The sequence below is a fragment of the Solanum stenotomum genome, chromosome 6, assembly GCF_019186545.1.
Source record: "Solanum stenotomum isolate F172 chromosome 6, ASM1918654v1, whole genome shotgun sequence".
NCBI lineage: Eukaryota > Viridiplantae > Streptophyta > Magnoliopsida > Solanales > Solanaceae > Solanum > Solanum stenotomum.
In genome coordinates this window covers 32946728-32964671 of record NC_064287.1, presented here as the reverse complement: position 1 = coordinate 32964671, position 17944 = coordinate 32946728, and the positions used below count along the sequence as shown (strand labels likewise).

The 17944-nt window shown below is 36.4% G+C and overlaps 1 protein-coding gene across 1 annotated transcript; it reads left to right on the top strand.

Moving 5' to 3' along the window:
- Positions 1–664: 664 nt before the first annotated feature.
- Positions 665–17292, top strand: LOC125868538 (ABC transporter G family member 32). The gene is made up of 24 exons (XM_049549163.1): positions 665–988; positions 1066–1186; positions 1266–1354; positions 1443–1527; positions 1609–1768; positions 1838–1914; positions 2038–2091; positions 4158–4248; positions 4332–4633; positions 4711–4992; positions 5148–5464; positions 5577–5737; positions 5828–5931; positions 6541–6700; positions 6849–6971; positions 7081–7172; positions 7252–7584; positions 7662–7952; positions 15379–15462; positions 15563–15696; positions 15774–16001; positions 16098–16269; positions 16360–16614; positions 16885–17292. Exons 1-24 carry the CDS (start codon positions 711–713, stop codon positions 17155–17157), a joined length of 4266 nt encoding a protein of 1421 aa, XP_049405120.1. The 5' UTR covers positions 665–710; the 3' UTR covers positions 17158–17292.
- The last annotated feature ends 652 nt before the right edge of the window (positions 17293–17944 follow it).

Here is a 17944-nt window from a genome sequence, read left to right as displayed (position 1 = left end):
TATTAAAAGCACATAATACTTATCCTTAATCGTAATTTGACTCTCAAAAATACTTTTTAAAAAGATTAACCAAACACAATTTGTTTAAAAAAAATATTTTTCAAATGAATTAGCCAAACACAAATTATTATTTTTTCAAAAACACTTTTCTATAAAGCTATTTTTAAAAAATGCATCTGAAAATAAGTCATTTTTATCAGCAATTCCAAACTGGCTCTAAATCTGTAAAATACAATTAAGTTACTTCTATAATTAAAGAACTATTAATGACTTTTTTTGTGAAAAAAGTAGGCAAACTTGGCAACCGTTAGAATTGAAATCACCGCGTTTGGATACCCCTGTCATTTTTACACGTGTTTCAACCAAAGCAGCGAGTAGCAACATAACAAAGTCGTTTAGTGAGTGTTCCGCCATCGTCTTCCCGCACATTAAATGATACTGCTGCTCTCTACTCTGTTTTTCACAGCAAAATGACAAAATATATTTGTTTAGAGGAAAAAGTTGATAAATGCAGAGCAGAAGAACTTTGCTGGAAATAATTAATGAAAGAAAATACAAATACGAAGAGAGAGATAAGATAGTCATAAATGCATACCTCAACTAACTCACTAACTAGTTCACATATTTAGGTGTGTATATCCAAAATTCATTTAAGGCATTCTCCAACCAAATAAATCAGAAATTATTGACGAATAACTTATCTTCATACAATGTGGGGTTCCGCCGAGAACCTGTCGGTGCGGTCAGCTTCATTCCGGGAGGATGGTGACGACGATGAGGAGGCGTTACGGTGGGCTGCTTTGGAACGGCTACCTACATACACTCGTGTACGGAGAGGAATTTTCAGGAATATTGTTGGTGAATCATGGGAGGTGAATGTTGATAATCTTCAAAATGATGAACGGAAAGTTGTATTGGATCGTTTGCTCAAATCTGTTGATGATAATTGGGATAACTTGTTCAATCGCATCAGGCTCCGTTTCGATAGGTCAATTCTGTCAAATAGAGTTGCAAATCAAAATTTGTCTTCAATGTATTAACATTATTTTTCATTTCAAAATGCAGAGTTGATTTGGACTTCCCAAAAATTGAAGTAAGATTTCAGCATTTAGCTGTTGAAGCTTATGTGCAACTTGGCAGTCGAGCACTGCCAACTATTTCTAATTTTGTCTTCAACATGACTGAGGTATTCATTCCCCTATCTCATCAATTACTGTAACACTTGATACTTTTAACACCTAAAATTTGTCCTTTCTCTATGATAGGCTTTCTTAAGGCATCTAAGAATATATTCTGGCAAGAGAACAACGCTCACAATTTTAGATGACATTAGTGGGATAATCCGACCTTCTAGGTATGGATGCATCATGAACTTCCAAATAAATCAATCTATTGAGAGTATGTATTATTATTACCTAAAGCATTGTCATTTTATTTTCTAGATTAACGCTTTTATTAGGTCCTCCTAGCTCTGGAAAAACCACATTGTTATTGGCACTTTCTGGACGCCTCAAATCTGACTTGCAGGTACTGTCTTTTCATTGATTCTTCTGCGATATAGTTATCTTTTTATCGCAATATTCTACTAAGACGTTGTTCAATTTGAAGACGTCAGGGGATATTACTTACAATGGACATGGTTTGAAAGAGTTTGTTCCTCAAAGGACATCCGCTTATGTCAGTCAACAGGATTGGCATATTGCGGAGATGACTGTCAGGGAAACACTTGACTTCTCAGCACGTTGCCAGGGTGTTGGATCCAAATATGGTAAAGCTGTATGAGATTCTTGCAGTTGTTTCGATATTTCCCTAGCTGAACTATCGAATTTTGCCACAGATATGCTTTTGGAACTTTCAAGAAGAGAAAAGATGGCAGGAATAAAACCTGATGAAGATCTTGACCTATTCATCAAAGTAAGTGTGATTTCGATGCAGATGTCAATGAGCAATGCTACTTTTACTTCATTAAAATAAGTATGAGGAATTTTTTCTTAACAAATTTATGACAATTCATACATGATATGTATTCTCAATTAGGCATTAGCTTTGGAGGGGAATGATGCTGGACTTGTTGTTGAGTACATACTAAAGGTATTTTGTAAATTTGGTTTAGATTCATGTGATGGTTTCATATGGCATAGATTGTACTAGTGGCTTCTCACATTAATAATGTGTTGGCTTTTTTAAAGACGGTGCAACAAAGAGAAGACTATCTCTCAATAATTTTACTAAGCAACATAATTTGAAAACATAATCAACAGACAGGAATTTAAAAAAAATAGAATATCTCTAAAAGGATCTAAGAGAAATTTAAAATTCGAAATAGTAGATTCATCCTAAACCTAAGCAACTTATCATGCTAATAAGATTACTGCATTAACTGAAAACAAATTTCAACACTTCTTCTTGATAACGTTCAACACACTCCCAAATTAGAGATGTAGGCGATCGTATGCAAAACAATACCCAACTTATGAGGTCGGGGTTGAATCTCACAAGCAACAATGTAAGGGTGATCGAAGAGATAGGTCAGTGATAGGTTTTATACATTTAAGCTCTCAATCTTCCCTCTTCAAGTTGAGGTGGTGGATCTCTCCTCTCAAATTACGGTTGATTAGCTCCAAGATAGGTCAGTGATAGGTCCAACATTTGAGATATATCCTCACGAGCTAAGTATCTGCCTTTTTGTATGAATTTGGGGTTGAAAAGATGATATTTCAGTTTTACCCTTGATCAACAGTGTCCCGATGACGTTAAAGCGGTGTTGACTGATCCGCTTAAGCGGTCAGAGTTGCCACTTAAGCGGGTGTTGACTTCTGCTGACCATTCGCTAAAGCGATCACTATGGCTGCTTAGGTGGCTGTTGACCATTGTTGTCTCGGTCGCTAAAGCGATCCTTGGGCCGCTTTAGCGGCATCAGTGAATGATTTTTCTCCTGTCTCCTTCAGCTCTTCCTTTTCAACTCTTTTCTCCTCAATTTCAATTACTTTCATCCAAACTTCTTGTAAGCCAAAAATACCTGAAACAAACACCATACAAAGGATAATTAGCCTCAAACTTAAAATTAATGGCATAAAACATTAGAAAAGAGATACAAATAAGCCGCGAAATCGCCACTTATCACTCCTCTGCTTCAGTTGGTGCGATCTAAAAAAGTTACTGCTCCTCAATTTCTACTTTGGTGGTTGGTGTTGAATTCTTTAGACTGCTTTAGATTTGGTGTTCTTTGTTTCCTTTTGTGCATATAAAGCACCCTTAATAACTTTATCTTATTTAAAATCTCTTTTGAAAGCATTTTAATCTGGACAATGATTGGATTTGTAGTAGTGTTCGTAATGGTAGTTCTTCCATTACAACATCCCACAAATCATAGGCTTCAAGATATGATTTCATTTTCATTCAAAGAGAGACTATTGCTGGCCATTTTTTAATATAGGTACAAAAGCTGATATTGGTTAAAAATGGTTTGAAAAGTAGGTTCATAATGGTTTGAAAATGTTTTTTATTTGAACTCACAGATTCCGTAAGATTAAAGAGACTCCTGATACCATTGTTGGTGTTTTTAAAAGACTGCAATACAGAGTTGAAAGTATTGATTAAAATCATCTCTCATTAATTTTACTAAGCATAGAGGGATTTTAATAGCCAACTTGAAAACATAACTAGTAGAAAATCTGCATAACAAGAATTCAGAAAAACGAAAATATCTCAACAAACTAGAAAAATGTACTAGAAATTTGAAATTAAAAAAAGTGAATTCATCTTAAAACTAAAAAACTTATTATGCTAAAAAAATTACTGCAATAACTGAAAGAAAATTTCAACCGAGAAAGAGATGTGATTCATCTATAATACAGACTCTGCATACTTGTTTGTATACCAAACATCAATGTGGATCACTCTCTCTTACTGTTCTTGTTGCTAAACTCCTAATTGTCTTTAGTAGTGCTATGATGCAATGCGTACTAATTTAATGTAATACATGCTTGGTATGTGTTTCTCTTTCTTGTTGTTACAAGTGTCTTAGAATCATGATTATGCTATTGGCCTTTCTGCAAGAAGTGCAACAAATTCATGTTACGAGTGCATAATATGTGGATGTTTTGTCGAGTAATTTAAATTTCATCTGCTTAAGTACTAACGTTTATCTAACAAAGATTCTAGGTTTAGACAATTGTGCGGACACCTTGGTTGGGGATGAAATGCTCAAGGGGATCTCAGGAGGCCAGAAAAAACGGCTCACCACTGGTGCATGAAATATTATTTTTTCGTTTGGATTGTGAAATGATCAATAGTACTAAGCATACTCATATATTTGATGGTTGTTATAGGTGAATTATTGGTGGGCCCATCAAGAGTGCTCTTCATGGATGAAATATCAACAGGGCTTGATAGTTCCACAACATACAAAATTATTAAATATCTTAGACATTCAACGCATGCACTCGATGGAACTACTGTTATTTCTCTTCTTCAGCCTGCTCCAGAGACGTATGAGCTATTTGATGATATTATTCTTTTGTCTGAAGGCCAGATTGTGTATCAGGGACCTCGTGAAGATGTCCTTGACTTTTTTGAATTTATGGGATTTCATTGTCCAGAGAGGAAGAATGCCGCAGATTTCCTTCAGGAAGTAAGTGTGTAGCTCTGGATTGTGAATAAATTCTATGGTGTCTTAGCTTCATAGTTAAATGTTTTTTCCTCATACAGGTTGTCTCTATAAAGGACCAAGAACAGTACTGGGCTGTTTCTCATCGCCCTTACCATTACATACCAGTGACAAAGTTTGCTGAAGCTTTTCGATCATACAGCACTGGGAAGAATTTATCTGAAGAGCTAAATATTCCTTTTGATAGACGCTACAACCATCCTGCAGCCTTGTCAACTTCTAAATATGGAGCGAAAAAAACGCAACTTCTTAAAACTGGCTTTGACTGGCAACTTCTGCTCATGAAAAGGAATTCATTTATTTATATTTTCAAATTTTTTCAGGTAGAGCCAGCATGCGTATTTTGAAGAACTACACCAAAATAATAGAACTAAAATAGGATTAATCATAAATATATATATATATAGCTTTTGGATGCTTCTGAATTACATTTCCAAAAGCACATTCGTGTTCTTACGTTCTCTATGTTGGTTTTCAGCTCTTCTTGGTTTCTTTGATCACCATGAGTGTTTTCTTCCGCACAACTCTGCATCACAATACAATTGATGATGGAGGCCTATATCTTGGGCAACTGTATTTTTCCATGGTTATTATTCTTTTCAATGGTTTCACGGAGGTCTCAATGCTTATTGTCAAGCTTCCAGTCATTTACAAGCATAGAGACTTGCATTTCTATCCATGCTGGGTCTATACACTTCCTTCTTGGGTATTGAGCGTTCCAACTTCCCTGATAGAATCTGGTTTATGGGTAGCAGTGACATATTATGTTGTTGGATTTGATCCAAGTGTTGCACGGTAAAGCATAGACTTTCAGATTCACATTTTATCTTTATCTGAATTCTATACCCACTATCTTACCTGCCTCTCTTTGTTTCGTTCTCTGATATTTTTTTCCTTCACTCTGCAGATTCCTTAGACAATTTTTGCTGTTCTTTTTTCTGCATCAAATGTCTCTTGCTCTCTTTCGTCTAATGGGAGCCTTGGGTCGGAATATGATTGTTGCAAACACTTTTGGATCTTTTGCCATGTTGATTGTCATGGCTCTTGGGGGATATATTATTTCAAGAGGTGAAATTGAATCCTCGTATTTCTTTTATCTTTATCTTGTTAAGATCCACGATAAGTTGATGATTCGTTTCTTATTTTCTGTTCTGACAGATAGAATACCAAGTTGGTGGATCTGGGGCTTTTGGATTTCTCCCCTGATGTATGCTCAAGATGCAGCTTCGGTTAATGAATTTCTTGGGCATGCATGGGACAAGGTCTTCTTCTATGATGTCAAGTATCTTAAATTGGTCTTCAGTTTGCATAAGTTATTTACTTTTCTTTACATAACTGTAAAAAGGCAAGAATATGTAGTGTACTTAAGGTAAACTTAGAGCTAACTTTTGAAATGAATTCTTACTAGTGTCTGCAAATTTCATTTTACACATAGTAAAAGTAGACAAACCAAAGAAAAGGGAAAGAGTAGAATGAAGATGAGGGCCTAAGGTCCTCATGGTTTTCGGTAGTGGTTGCATTATTTTTCCAAGAAACATTTCGGATATCTGTTGAAGTCTAAGAATAAGTAGAACTTAGCTGTTCATATTTGAACGCTGTCTTTCCTTTCTAGAAGAAGTTATCCATGTCTGTTCCCAAAACTAACACTATGAAATGATTGGATCGAAGAATGAATATTATGTGTTCTATAGAAGAACTGAGCTGTAATGTTTTGATGAACATGGAAAACCATTACACCACCCTTTTACTTAGTGAGGTATTGCCATTTCAACCGTTTGGCTATCATCCAATACATGTCCTTTAACATCATATCCACTGTTTCCTTGTATTAAATATGAAAACACTTACCAACTTTTCTCTTATGCATCCAGAGAGAAAGCAAGAACTCCGATTTGCGACTAGGTGAAGCTTTATTGAAGTCACGCAGTTTATTCCCCCAGAGCTATTGGTACTGGATTGGTGTCTGTGCTTTGCTTGGATATACGATTCTATTCAACATGTTATTCACATTCTTCCTAGCCTACCTTGACCGTAAGACTCTTATCCTATATGTGATTCTCACAACTTATTGTTTGAATCATCAAATGGAAAAAGAAAAAACTGGAGATATTGCAGCACGTTGCTAGGTAACAACAAAAACCAATTCTGTATTTTTTTTTCTCATTTTACATTTCTTCAGCTCTTGTCAAGCATCAAGCTGTGGTTTGTAAGGAAGATCTTCAAGACAGAGGCAGAACTAAGAAAGATGAACCTGCTGTCATTCAGCTACAAGAGTATTTAAAGCATTCTGGCTCGCTGACTAGTAAGAAGATTGCTGTTTATTTAGGGCATGTTGGATTTTGGGAGGTGTGAAAATTTTCAGCTCAACCTTTTCGTTATATATAATGAGATTTCCGCTCAATACTATTCAGGACAAAGTTTCAAGAACAGGGGCCTCGTTCTACCTTTTCAGCCACTTTCCATGACTTTCAAGGATATCAACTACTATGTCGATATACCTCTGGTAGATTCCTCAACCTTTTCTTTCCATATTTCTCTGAGCATCTTTCTATCTCTGAAGAACACAAATAATGTTAATTCAGGAACTGAAACAACAAGGCATGGCAGAAGACCGGTTGCAGTTGTTGGTTAACATCACTGGAGCATTTAGTCCTGGGGTTCTGACTGCACTGGTGGGAGTTAGTGGTGCTGGAAAAACCACCCTCATGGATGTATTAGCCGGTAGAAAAACTGGTGGTACTATAGAAGGGAGCATACACATATCGGGTTACCCAAAGAAGCAAGAAACGTTTGCTAGAATATCTGGCTACTGTGAGCAAAATGACATCCACTCACCTTGCTTGACCATTCTTGAATCACTATTGTTCTCTGCTTGGCTACGTTTGCCATCAGAGGTTGACCTAGAGACACAAAAGGTAACAAACACCATGGATTATTTTTGATATTTTCTATTTTGGACTCAAATAACTTAGAAGGAGGACATCGGTTTTAGGCATTTGTTGACGAGGTAATGGAGCTTGTGGAGCTGAGTCCACTAAGAGGAGCTTTGGTTGGTTTGCCTGGAGTTGATGGACTGTCAACAGAGCAAAGGAAACGGCTAACAATTGCTGTTGAACTAGTAGCGAACCCTTCTATAGTGTTCATGGATGAACCTACATCTGGATTGGATGCAAGAGCTGCAGCTATTGTAATGAGGACTGTACGTAACATTGTGAACACCGGCCGAACAATTGTTTGCACTATCCATCAGCCCAGCATTGACATTTTTGAATCATTTGATGAGGTATTTCTTTCCTATTCTAAATGGATCTCTTTTCTTCTTTTCTCTTTTAGAACAGCTGTCTAAACATATTGGTTTTGCGTTGCACAAGCTGCCTAAGTACACATCTGTACACAACCCAAATCTGGCACTTAGACCGACCGTGACAGGGCACCCAACAATGTCAATTTTTCTGAATGAATGTCTTCCAAATTTGACGTTCTCGCCATTAAATAGAAAGTATGCTGAATTAATGTCGATTTTTACACTCAACAACCCTATTTTTGTTGTGGCGTATATGGGCATGAGCATTGCGAGATGATTACTTTATCAATCAAGAAATTATTGAGTTCATGAAACATATACTCTCCACCTGAATCAGATCTTAATATTTTGATTCAGGTAGAAAATTGAGTCCTAGTGTAAGCCAAAAATGTCTTGAATCCGGAAAATACCTTAGATTTGGAACGGAGAAAATACACCCATGTAAACCGACTATAATCATCTATGAATGTCACAAAGTACTAGAAATGAACATGAGAAATAATTGGTGAAATGCCCCAAACATCAGTATGAATGACATCAAAATACTTTGTAACACAACTACCAAAATTAGGAAAAGGAAGAGTTTTACTTTTGCCTAATTTACAAGTAGAACAATTATAGGAAGCTGCTGAAATTTGATTTTTATTTCTCAATGAACCGAGAGTGCCAAGTTTATCATATGAGTCAAATATATAAATGGAGTCACCCTTATGAGTCGCTTTTAGATGGACCGTGTGTGCCAAGTTTATCATTTTTTATCATGGTGTGGTTTCGCTGCTGCTTGAAATTTAGAAGCCTTTCCATGTGGAGATGCCAATCAAAGAGACATTGGCCCAAATATAGACTTTCAACATGTGGACGTCAAGGACTGAATCATCAGCACATACACCATTGGGCTGAATTAGCCATGAGAACTTACTTCTCTGTCTGAAGTAAGTTTAGCAAGAAGTTTTGAATACTTTCAATGAGTTCTGAAAAAAAGTGTCTACTAGATGTTAATGAGAGAAACCAGGAGTCTCAGGCTGCTTTTGTGATTATAAGTTTGGTCTTGTGTTACTGGAAAAGAAAAACAGGAAAAGTTGTTCAATAAGTAAAGAAGAGTGGCCACAGCTTTAGAAAAGAAAAAGGTGGTATAGGTTTGTCATTACGACTAATGAAAGAGGTAACTGAAGAGGACTTGAAACCAGTAGGCTGATGAGCACAAAGAGGGATAGGAAATGTAGGTGTTCATTACAACTAAATGCAGTCGAGGAGTTCATTACAACTACAGGAAGAAATAGCCAAAGAGGGATATAACCAGTATGGAGACGAGAAGCAAGCCATCCACCATTTATAGGGGATTAACACAACAAAATCAAAACTAATATATATATATATATTGCGGAAATATCATGGATTAACTAGGACAAAATCACAAACAAAGAAAATAGAGAAGAAAAATAACACAAGGATTTAGTGAGGTTCGGCTAAGCCTAATCCTGTAAGTACATGCAAGTATAAGCAGAGAGAGTTTTTCACTATATATATATAAAAGAAGTTTATAATGTTCTCAAGCCTAAGACTACATTGTGTCATATCAGTCATGTATAATGCTTTATAATCCCTGTAATCGAATAGAAGAAGATATCTTATTCCAATAGATAAGCAAGATATAAATACAATAAACTAGGTGCTAATTTAGGAAAGAAAATAAAGAGGGATTCCTACAAATCTGCTAGCTAATTATGAGGGATTCCTACAGATCTACTAGCAAAAAATAGGCCTATGTATACTACTAAAATGATGTCTATATGCACTTTGTAACACTCCCCCTCAAGTTGGAGCATAGATATTAACCATGCCCAACTTGTTGCAAAGGTAATCGACTCGAGTTCCATTCACTGCCTTTGTAAGCAAATCAGCTAATTGCTCTCATGTTTTCACGTAGCTAGTAGAGATCACGTTTTCTTGGATCTTCTCACGAATGAAGTGACAATCAACTTCCATATGTTTAGTTCTTTCACGATACATTGGGTTTGAGGCAATATGAAGAGCAGCTTGATTATCACATCAGAGTTTTGCTGGCATATGATGCTTCAACCCTATTTCAGTTAAAAGATGATGTATCCACATAATTTCACATGTAGACTGTGACATAGCTCTGTACTCAGATTCTGCACTGGATCGAGATACAACACTTCGATTCTTACTCCTCCATGCTACCAAGTTTCCTCCAACAAAGATACAATAGCCTGTAGTGGATCTTCTATTAATCTTGGAACCAGCCCAATCAACATCTGCAAAACACTCAATACGAGTATGGTTGTGATTGCTATACAATATGCCAAGTCCAGGAGCTCCTTTCAAGTAACATAGAATCCGTTCCAAAGCTGCCCAATGTTCAACCGTAGGTGTAGACATGAACTGACTTACAACACTTACCGCGAAGGCAATATTAGGATGAGTCACTAGGAGGTAGTTTAACTTTCTAACTATCCTCCTATACCTCTCTGGATTATCAAAAGTGTCGCCATCATCTTTCATAAGATGCACATTGGGAACCATTGGAGTACTGCAAGGTTTGGCTACCAATTTTCCAGTTTCTGTAAGTAGGTCAAGAATATACTTTCTCTGAGATAGAAGAATTCCCTTCTTGCTTCTATTTACTTCTACTCCCAAAAAATATTTCAACTGCCCCAAGTCCTTCGTATGAAACTTAGTATGCAAGAAAGACTTAAGGGAAGAGATCCCCTCAGAATCACCTCATGTGATAACAATGTCATCAACATATACAACAAGAAGGATAGTGCCAACTTCAGATTGTCGGTAGAAGATAGAGTGATCACATTTGCTCATTTTCAATCCAAACTCCTGAACGACCTCACTGAACTTGCCAAACCAAGGCCGTGGACTCTGTTTCAAGCCATACAAAGACTTTTTTCAAATGACAAACTTTCTTACTCTCCTAGAGCAATAAAATCGGGTGGTTGTTCCATATACACTTCCTCTTGAAGATCACCATGAAGGAATGCATTCTTGATATCCAACTGATGTAAAGGCCAATTCTCAGAAGCAGCTAGAGAAATGAACAAGCGTACAAAAGTGAGCTTAGCAACCGGAGAAAAGGTGTCTGAATAGTCCACCCCATAAGTCTGAGCATATCCTTTAGCTACAAGCCTGGCCTTAAGTCTTGCCACGGAACCATCTGGCATAACTTTAACCATGAACACCCACTTACATCCTACTGGTTTCTTCCCAATGGGTAAATCCACCAAATCCCATGTGTGATTTTCCTCTAATGCATGTATTTCCTCCAGCATCGCATTTGACCATCCAGGATGATGCAAAGCCTCCTTCACTGTTTTGGGTACAGAAATAGCGTCTAGAGAAGCAATCAACGATCTAGATGTAGGAGATAAGCGATCATAGGAAACAAAGTTAGCAATAGAATATGTGGATTTCCAAGTCCTTGTACCTTTACGAAGAGCAATAGGGAGGTCAAGTTTTTCTGGAGGATCAGATGGAGGAGTAGGTGTAGAACATGTATCATTAGTCTCTCGTCTTCTCGAATAAACTTGAACAATTGGTGGTCTTGTTGGAACATGTGTTGGTGGCACAGTAGTCAAGTGGTGCTCAATTGAGTCGCTAGGAGATGGAAGAATAACATCACTTGATTCCACAACACGAGTAACATGATAAACTAACCACTCATCTTCTTCCTCCCCCTGACTTGTAATTTTAGGAGGAGAGTAGAAAAATGGTGTAGTCTCTGAAAATACCACATCATTCAACACCAGATATTTGCCAAGTTCAGTAGAATAGCATCGATAGCCCTTTTGAAGGCGAGAATAACCCAAGAAAACACACTTCAATGCCTTAGGGTCCAACTTAGTAACAGATGGTCGTACATCTCGAACATGACATGTACTTCCAAATACCTTTGGTTCCACCGGAAATAATGACTTGTTTGGAAAAAGAACACTGTAAGGCATATTACCAGCAAGCACTGTCGATGGCATGCGATTAATCAGAAAACAAGCCGTAGAGACTGCATCAGCCCAAAATTGTTTAGGAACTTTCATTTGGAACAAAAGTGCTCTGGCTGTCTCAAGTAGATTGAAACAACTCTGACATGTATTCTTTTGCATTATCACTCCTTAAAATATGCACAAAAGCATTGAGTTGAGTTTTGACTTCAGCATAAAAGGCACAAAAGTGAGTAAACACTTCAGAGCGACTTTTCATAAAATAAATCCAAGTCATCCGAGAGAAACCATCCACAAAAGTGACAAAATATTTATGTCCAATTTTGGAAACAACTGGACATGGTCCCCAAACATCAGAATGAATTAACTCAAAAGCTGATTCAACTCGTTTATTAACCCTTGGACCTAATGTGATGCGGTGATGTTTTGCAAATCAGCATGATTCACACTCTAAAGAACGAACATTTTGAAACTGGGGACATAGCTTCTTCAATAAAGGTAAAGAAGGATGTCCCAATTGACAATGTGCTTCAAATGGAGACAAGACACTTGAGCAGGCAACAAATCGAGACTCATATTCATCAAGGATATATAGACCATCAATTACATGTCCTTTGCCAATAACCTTATCCGTCGCAAGATCACAAAACAAGCAATGATTAGGAAAGAACGAAATATAACAATTAAGATCTCTGGTAAGTTTAATCACAGAAATCAAATTGAAGGCCAACTTCGGTAGATTTAATACAGAGGTCAAGGTAGTAGAGGAGGTTGCTTTGACGGTTCCAGATCCCATAATGTTACATGTTGACCCATCAGCTACTGTTACAGGAGAGGGTGCTTTGTGTGATCGAAAGGTAGAAAATATGTTATGATTACCTGTCATATGATCTGTAGCACCTGAATCAATCACCCAGTTGTTCGAAGATGGGACCAGAGGGTAGTAACTACAGTGAATTCTTTAAGGGATTCTCAATACTGAGAGAACTCTGCAAACTGATCTGCCGAAACCAAAATTGTCTTATCCTTCTGATTTGTAGCCATATCTCCTCCTTTCTAATTGTTTGACTTATATTTTCCAACTCAAATACCCAAAGTAGTAATACATGAGAATCCAGCAAACACAAACAGCAAATACAATCCAATACCAACAAAATAATTGTAGCCGAGGCTCAAACCTCAAGAACAAAGCAAGATGAGAGAGAACAAAGAAACCAGAAATCAAGAACAAGCATCCACAAAACACTATTAATTCAATGTTGAACAGTATTCAACAATCGCAGCAGCACCAAACAGAAGACCAGATCTGAATCGCAGCAGCTACAGGGAAATATGAACCTGGAAGTAACTTAAAAAAAATATGAACCTGGAAGGGAAAAAGTGTTCTCCAAACAGTGTTTCAACACCAAACAAAACTCGGGGTACGCCAGAAAGGATGATCTTCCTACTCCTACTGTGGCAGCGACACAAATTGGCCACTTTTAAAGTGATCGATTTGAAATCTGAGCTTGTTTCTGTAAGACAGCAAAACGAGATCAAGCTGCCTTTCGAAACAGAGAGAACAGGATCAAGGAGCCTAGAGGCTCTGATACCATGTAATCGAATAGAAGAAGATATCTTATTCCAATAGATAAGCAAGATATAAATACAATATACTAGGTGCTAGTTTAGGAAAGAAAATAAAGAGGGATTCCTACAAATCTGCTAGCTAATTATGAGGGATTCCGACAGATCTACTAGCTAAAAATAGGCCTATGTATACTACTAAAATGATGTGTATATACATTTTATAACAATCCCCAACTATATCCCTTATATATAGATCTCAAGTATTCCAAAACCTATAAGGAAAAGGTTCTCCTAATCCTAATTGGACAATATATTCCTTTCCCAAATCTATTAGGACAAAGGGTCTCCTAAACTAGTAGAGATTATGAGTTTCCTAAAATATACCAGGAAAAAATTCAAGACATAATTAACAAATCTTCCCCTTGGCTTGAATTCCTTTCATCAATTGAAATAACGTCTCTCTGACTTGCTCTCAACCCTTCAAAGGGCTTACTGAGTACTACTCACACCAATCAATTCTAGGCAATGCCTAAACTTATTGGTCCGGACTGTCTTGGTCATCATATCTCCTGGATTATTATGTGTAGGCACTTTCTTTACATCAACAACCCTGTAGATACAATATCTCAAATATAATGATGTTTGGCTAACATATGTTTTGTAGCCATGTAGCCTCTTTTTCACTGCCTCCGTTATTTCCATATACTCAGCCTCTGTGATGGACAAAACAACACCACATTGCAAAGCTGCCTTCCAATGGATGACACCACCAGAAAGAATAAAAGCATAACATGTCGGAGATCTTCTCTTATCCAAGTCCCCTGCATAGTATGAATCCACATAACCTACTGCCGATTCACTTAGCTTGTCTTTGGAAAAAGTCAAGCTCACATCTGCAGTACCCTTCAAGTATCTCAAGATCCACTTCACTGCCTGCCAATGTTCTTTACCAGGACATTATCTACTCACAATGCTAACAACATGTGAAATATCAGGACGAGTGTAAACCATGACATACATAATGCTACCAACTACACTCGAATATGGAACACTAGACACTCGAAGATTGTATAGAATCTTTTTTAAGTCTACGTTTTCTAATTCTTTCAACCTTTCTAAAATAACCTAAATTGCCTTCAATAATCCTTGTAACACCAATGACAATCTCATCTTCTGTAGACTGAAATTTTACCCTCCATCGATTTTCTCTAGTTCATATTTTATTGAAGATGATGGAGACATCTTAACCCTTGATTATGTCTAGAAACCCTAACCTAGCTCTGATACTAATTGTTGCGGTAATATCATGGATTAACTAGAACACAATCACAAGCAAAGGAAATAGAGAAGAAAAATATTATAAGGATTTAATGAGATTCCGCTAGGTGTAATCCTAGCAAAAGCACTGATAGTTTTTCACTAGGAAAGAAAAGGAAGAAGTTTACATTGTTCTCAAGCCCTTAGGAACATTGTGTCCTTTACAATGCTTTAGAATCCCCAATTATATCCTCTATATATAGATCTCAAGTAGTCTCAAACCCATATGGAACAGGTTCTCCTAATTCTAAAAAAGGACAATATATTCCTTTCCCAGATCTATTAGCAGAAAGGGTTCCTAAGCCAATAGAGATTATGAGTTTCCTAAAATATACAAAAAAGAAAAGTTCAAGACATAATTAACAATATTCTTGTTGGTAGCTTAGACAGCATAGAGAAGTAGAAAATGACAGACTGAATATAAGATGTTTAACTGCTTATTCTCATAATACAATAGAATCGAAGAGTATCAGTCCATTGTACAGAATATAATAGACAAATGTATTGTTGCTTGCTTCTCATTATTTGACTATAAATTTCTACTGTAATGGCAGCTTTTGTTTATGAAGCGTGGAGGAGAGCTCATTTATGCAGGACCTCTTGGTCCTAAATCTTGCAAGTTAATTGAGTATTTTGAGGTTATACGCTGACAAACTTTTTGTTTCCATTAGGTGCATTTTGCTAATTTCTTGACATATGATCATCTAAATGTATGTATTTCTTACACTTGTCGTGTAGGCAATTGAAGGGTTACCCAAAATAAGACCTGGATATAACCCAGCTACATGGATGTTGGAGGTTACTTCGTCAGTAGAAGAAAATCGACTTGGTGTTGATTTTGCAGAAATTTACCAAAGATCAAACCTTTTTCAGTACGAACAGTTTTCTCATCTCTAACTTTCTCTATGCTCTTTTTCTTAACTCTTTACTTCTTTTCTTGTGTTTCCAGATATAATCAAGTCTTGGTTGAAAGGCTAAGCAGGTCACGTGGCGATTCAAAAGATTTGAATTTCCCTGCTAAGTACTGTCAGTCCTATTTCAGTCAGTTCCTAGCTTGCCTTTGGAAGCAAAATCTCTCATATTGGCGCAATCCACAATATACTGCTGTTCGCTTCTTCTATACGCTCATCATATCTTTGATGCTGGGGACAATTTGTTGGAGATTCGGATCAAAAAGGTTTCTTTCTACATTTATTGTAACCTGAAGATGTTTTGTACTTACAGTCCTTTGTCGTGATCATATTGTTCCTAACTATTGATATGTTACTCTCAGGGACTCACAACAGGATTTATTCAATGCAATGGGATCCATGTATGTTGCAGTGTTGTTCATTGGAGTTACAAATGGCACTGCTGTCCAACCAGTTATTTCCGTTGAAAGATTTGTTTCATACCGAGAGAGAGCTGCAGGGATGTACTCAGCTTTACCATTTGCATTTGCTCAGGTGTCCCCCCTATTTCTGTTTCCTTTATAAGTAGTTAAAAACTTGTTTTTTTCTTTGGTATTCTTAACAGTGCTCCACTTTTCTATGCAGGTTGCTATTGAGTTTCCGTATGTGTTTTCACAGGCAATAATATACAGCACTATATTCTATTCAATGGCAGCTTTTGAATGGACTGCATCAAAATTTTTATGGTACATAGTGTTTATGTACTTCACTATGTTGTACTTCACCTTTTACGGTATGATGACTACTGCAATCACACCCAATCACAACGTGGCCGCCGTTGTTGCTGCTCCTTTTTACATGATTTGGAACCTTTTCAGTGGTTTCATGATACCTCATAAGGTAATGAAGTACTCCCTTTGTCCCAATTTTTATGACTTATTTTCTTTTTTAGTCAATTCCAAAAAGAATGACACATTTATATATTAAGTAACAATTTAACTTTAAAATGTCTATTATACCCTATAGTCACACAAATTTCTATCATTTATTTTAGACCACAAGTTTTAAAAGTCTTCCTTCCTTTCTTAAACTCCGTGCCGAGTCAAATTATCTCACATTCTTTCTCTGACTTAGTAAACTTTTTGTTTCTAATAACATATTTTGAAACAGAGGATCCCAATATGGTGGAGATGGTACTACTGGGCAAATCCTGTAGCTTGGACTTTATACGGGCTTGTCGCATCCCAGTATGCTGACGATGAAAGACTAGTGAAACTATCAGATGGCATTCAGTCACTTCCAGTAAACCTTTTGGTGAAGAATGTATTTGGATACAGGCATGATTTCATTGCGGTTGCCGGTTTTATGGTTGTTAGCTTTAGCCTGCTGTTTGCAGTGATTTTTGCATATGCAATAAAATCTTTCAACTTCCAGAAGAGGTAATTTGAAGGAAATGAAATGAAAATGATACCACTCAATTTATCATTCTATTATGCAAACATATAATTAGCTAAAATTTGTCATTCCATTTTTGAAGAATTGACTTGTATATAATAAATATATTATTTGAACTGAGAATTTAGTTAGCAAATTGGAGAATGGTTTTAACTGAGTAAATTTGGCTCATGTTGATAGAGTGTTCCAAGTTTGTTAAATTGACCACATGTTTGATCATAAAATAATTGTAATCTTTGTGCTTCGGCAAAGAAATAAAATTTTCTACTAATGCAATTGTGCCAATAAGAAAAAGTGATCTGATATACAAATGTATAGAGATGGGAAAGGGTACGAAAAAAAATGTACAAATTTTAGGAATCACATCGTGTAAGAAATAAATTACATTTTATTTCTATTATTTTCTAATTTACAAAAGCTCCTAAAATTGTTGTCATCCGGATACATCTCATTCTTCCGGATACATCACATTTGATACATTATACAACTAGTTTGTTGAAATTAAAAAAGAAATTAAATATAAATTAAATGTCAGTTCTCCAAATTATGCAAATCAAATTGGTATCAATCCCTTCCAAATAACAACTCCAAACAATTCAAATTTCAAAATCTCTCCTCTCAAATCTCTCTCAATTCGTAATGGATTAAAAAAAAGTTGACAATTTATATAGTTATGTATCATATACCAAAAAACTATAAATGTGACGTACACTGATTTATTTATAAAATCGTGTTGCAGATAATTAACAACTTGTGATACATCACAACATCTGAT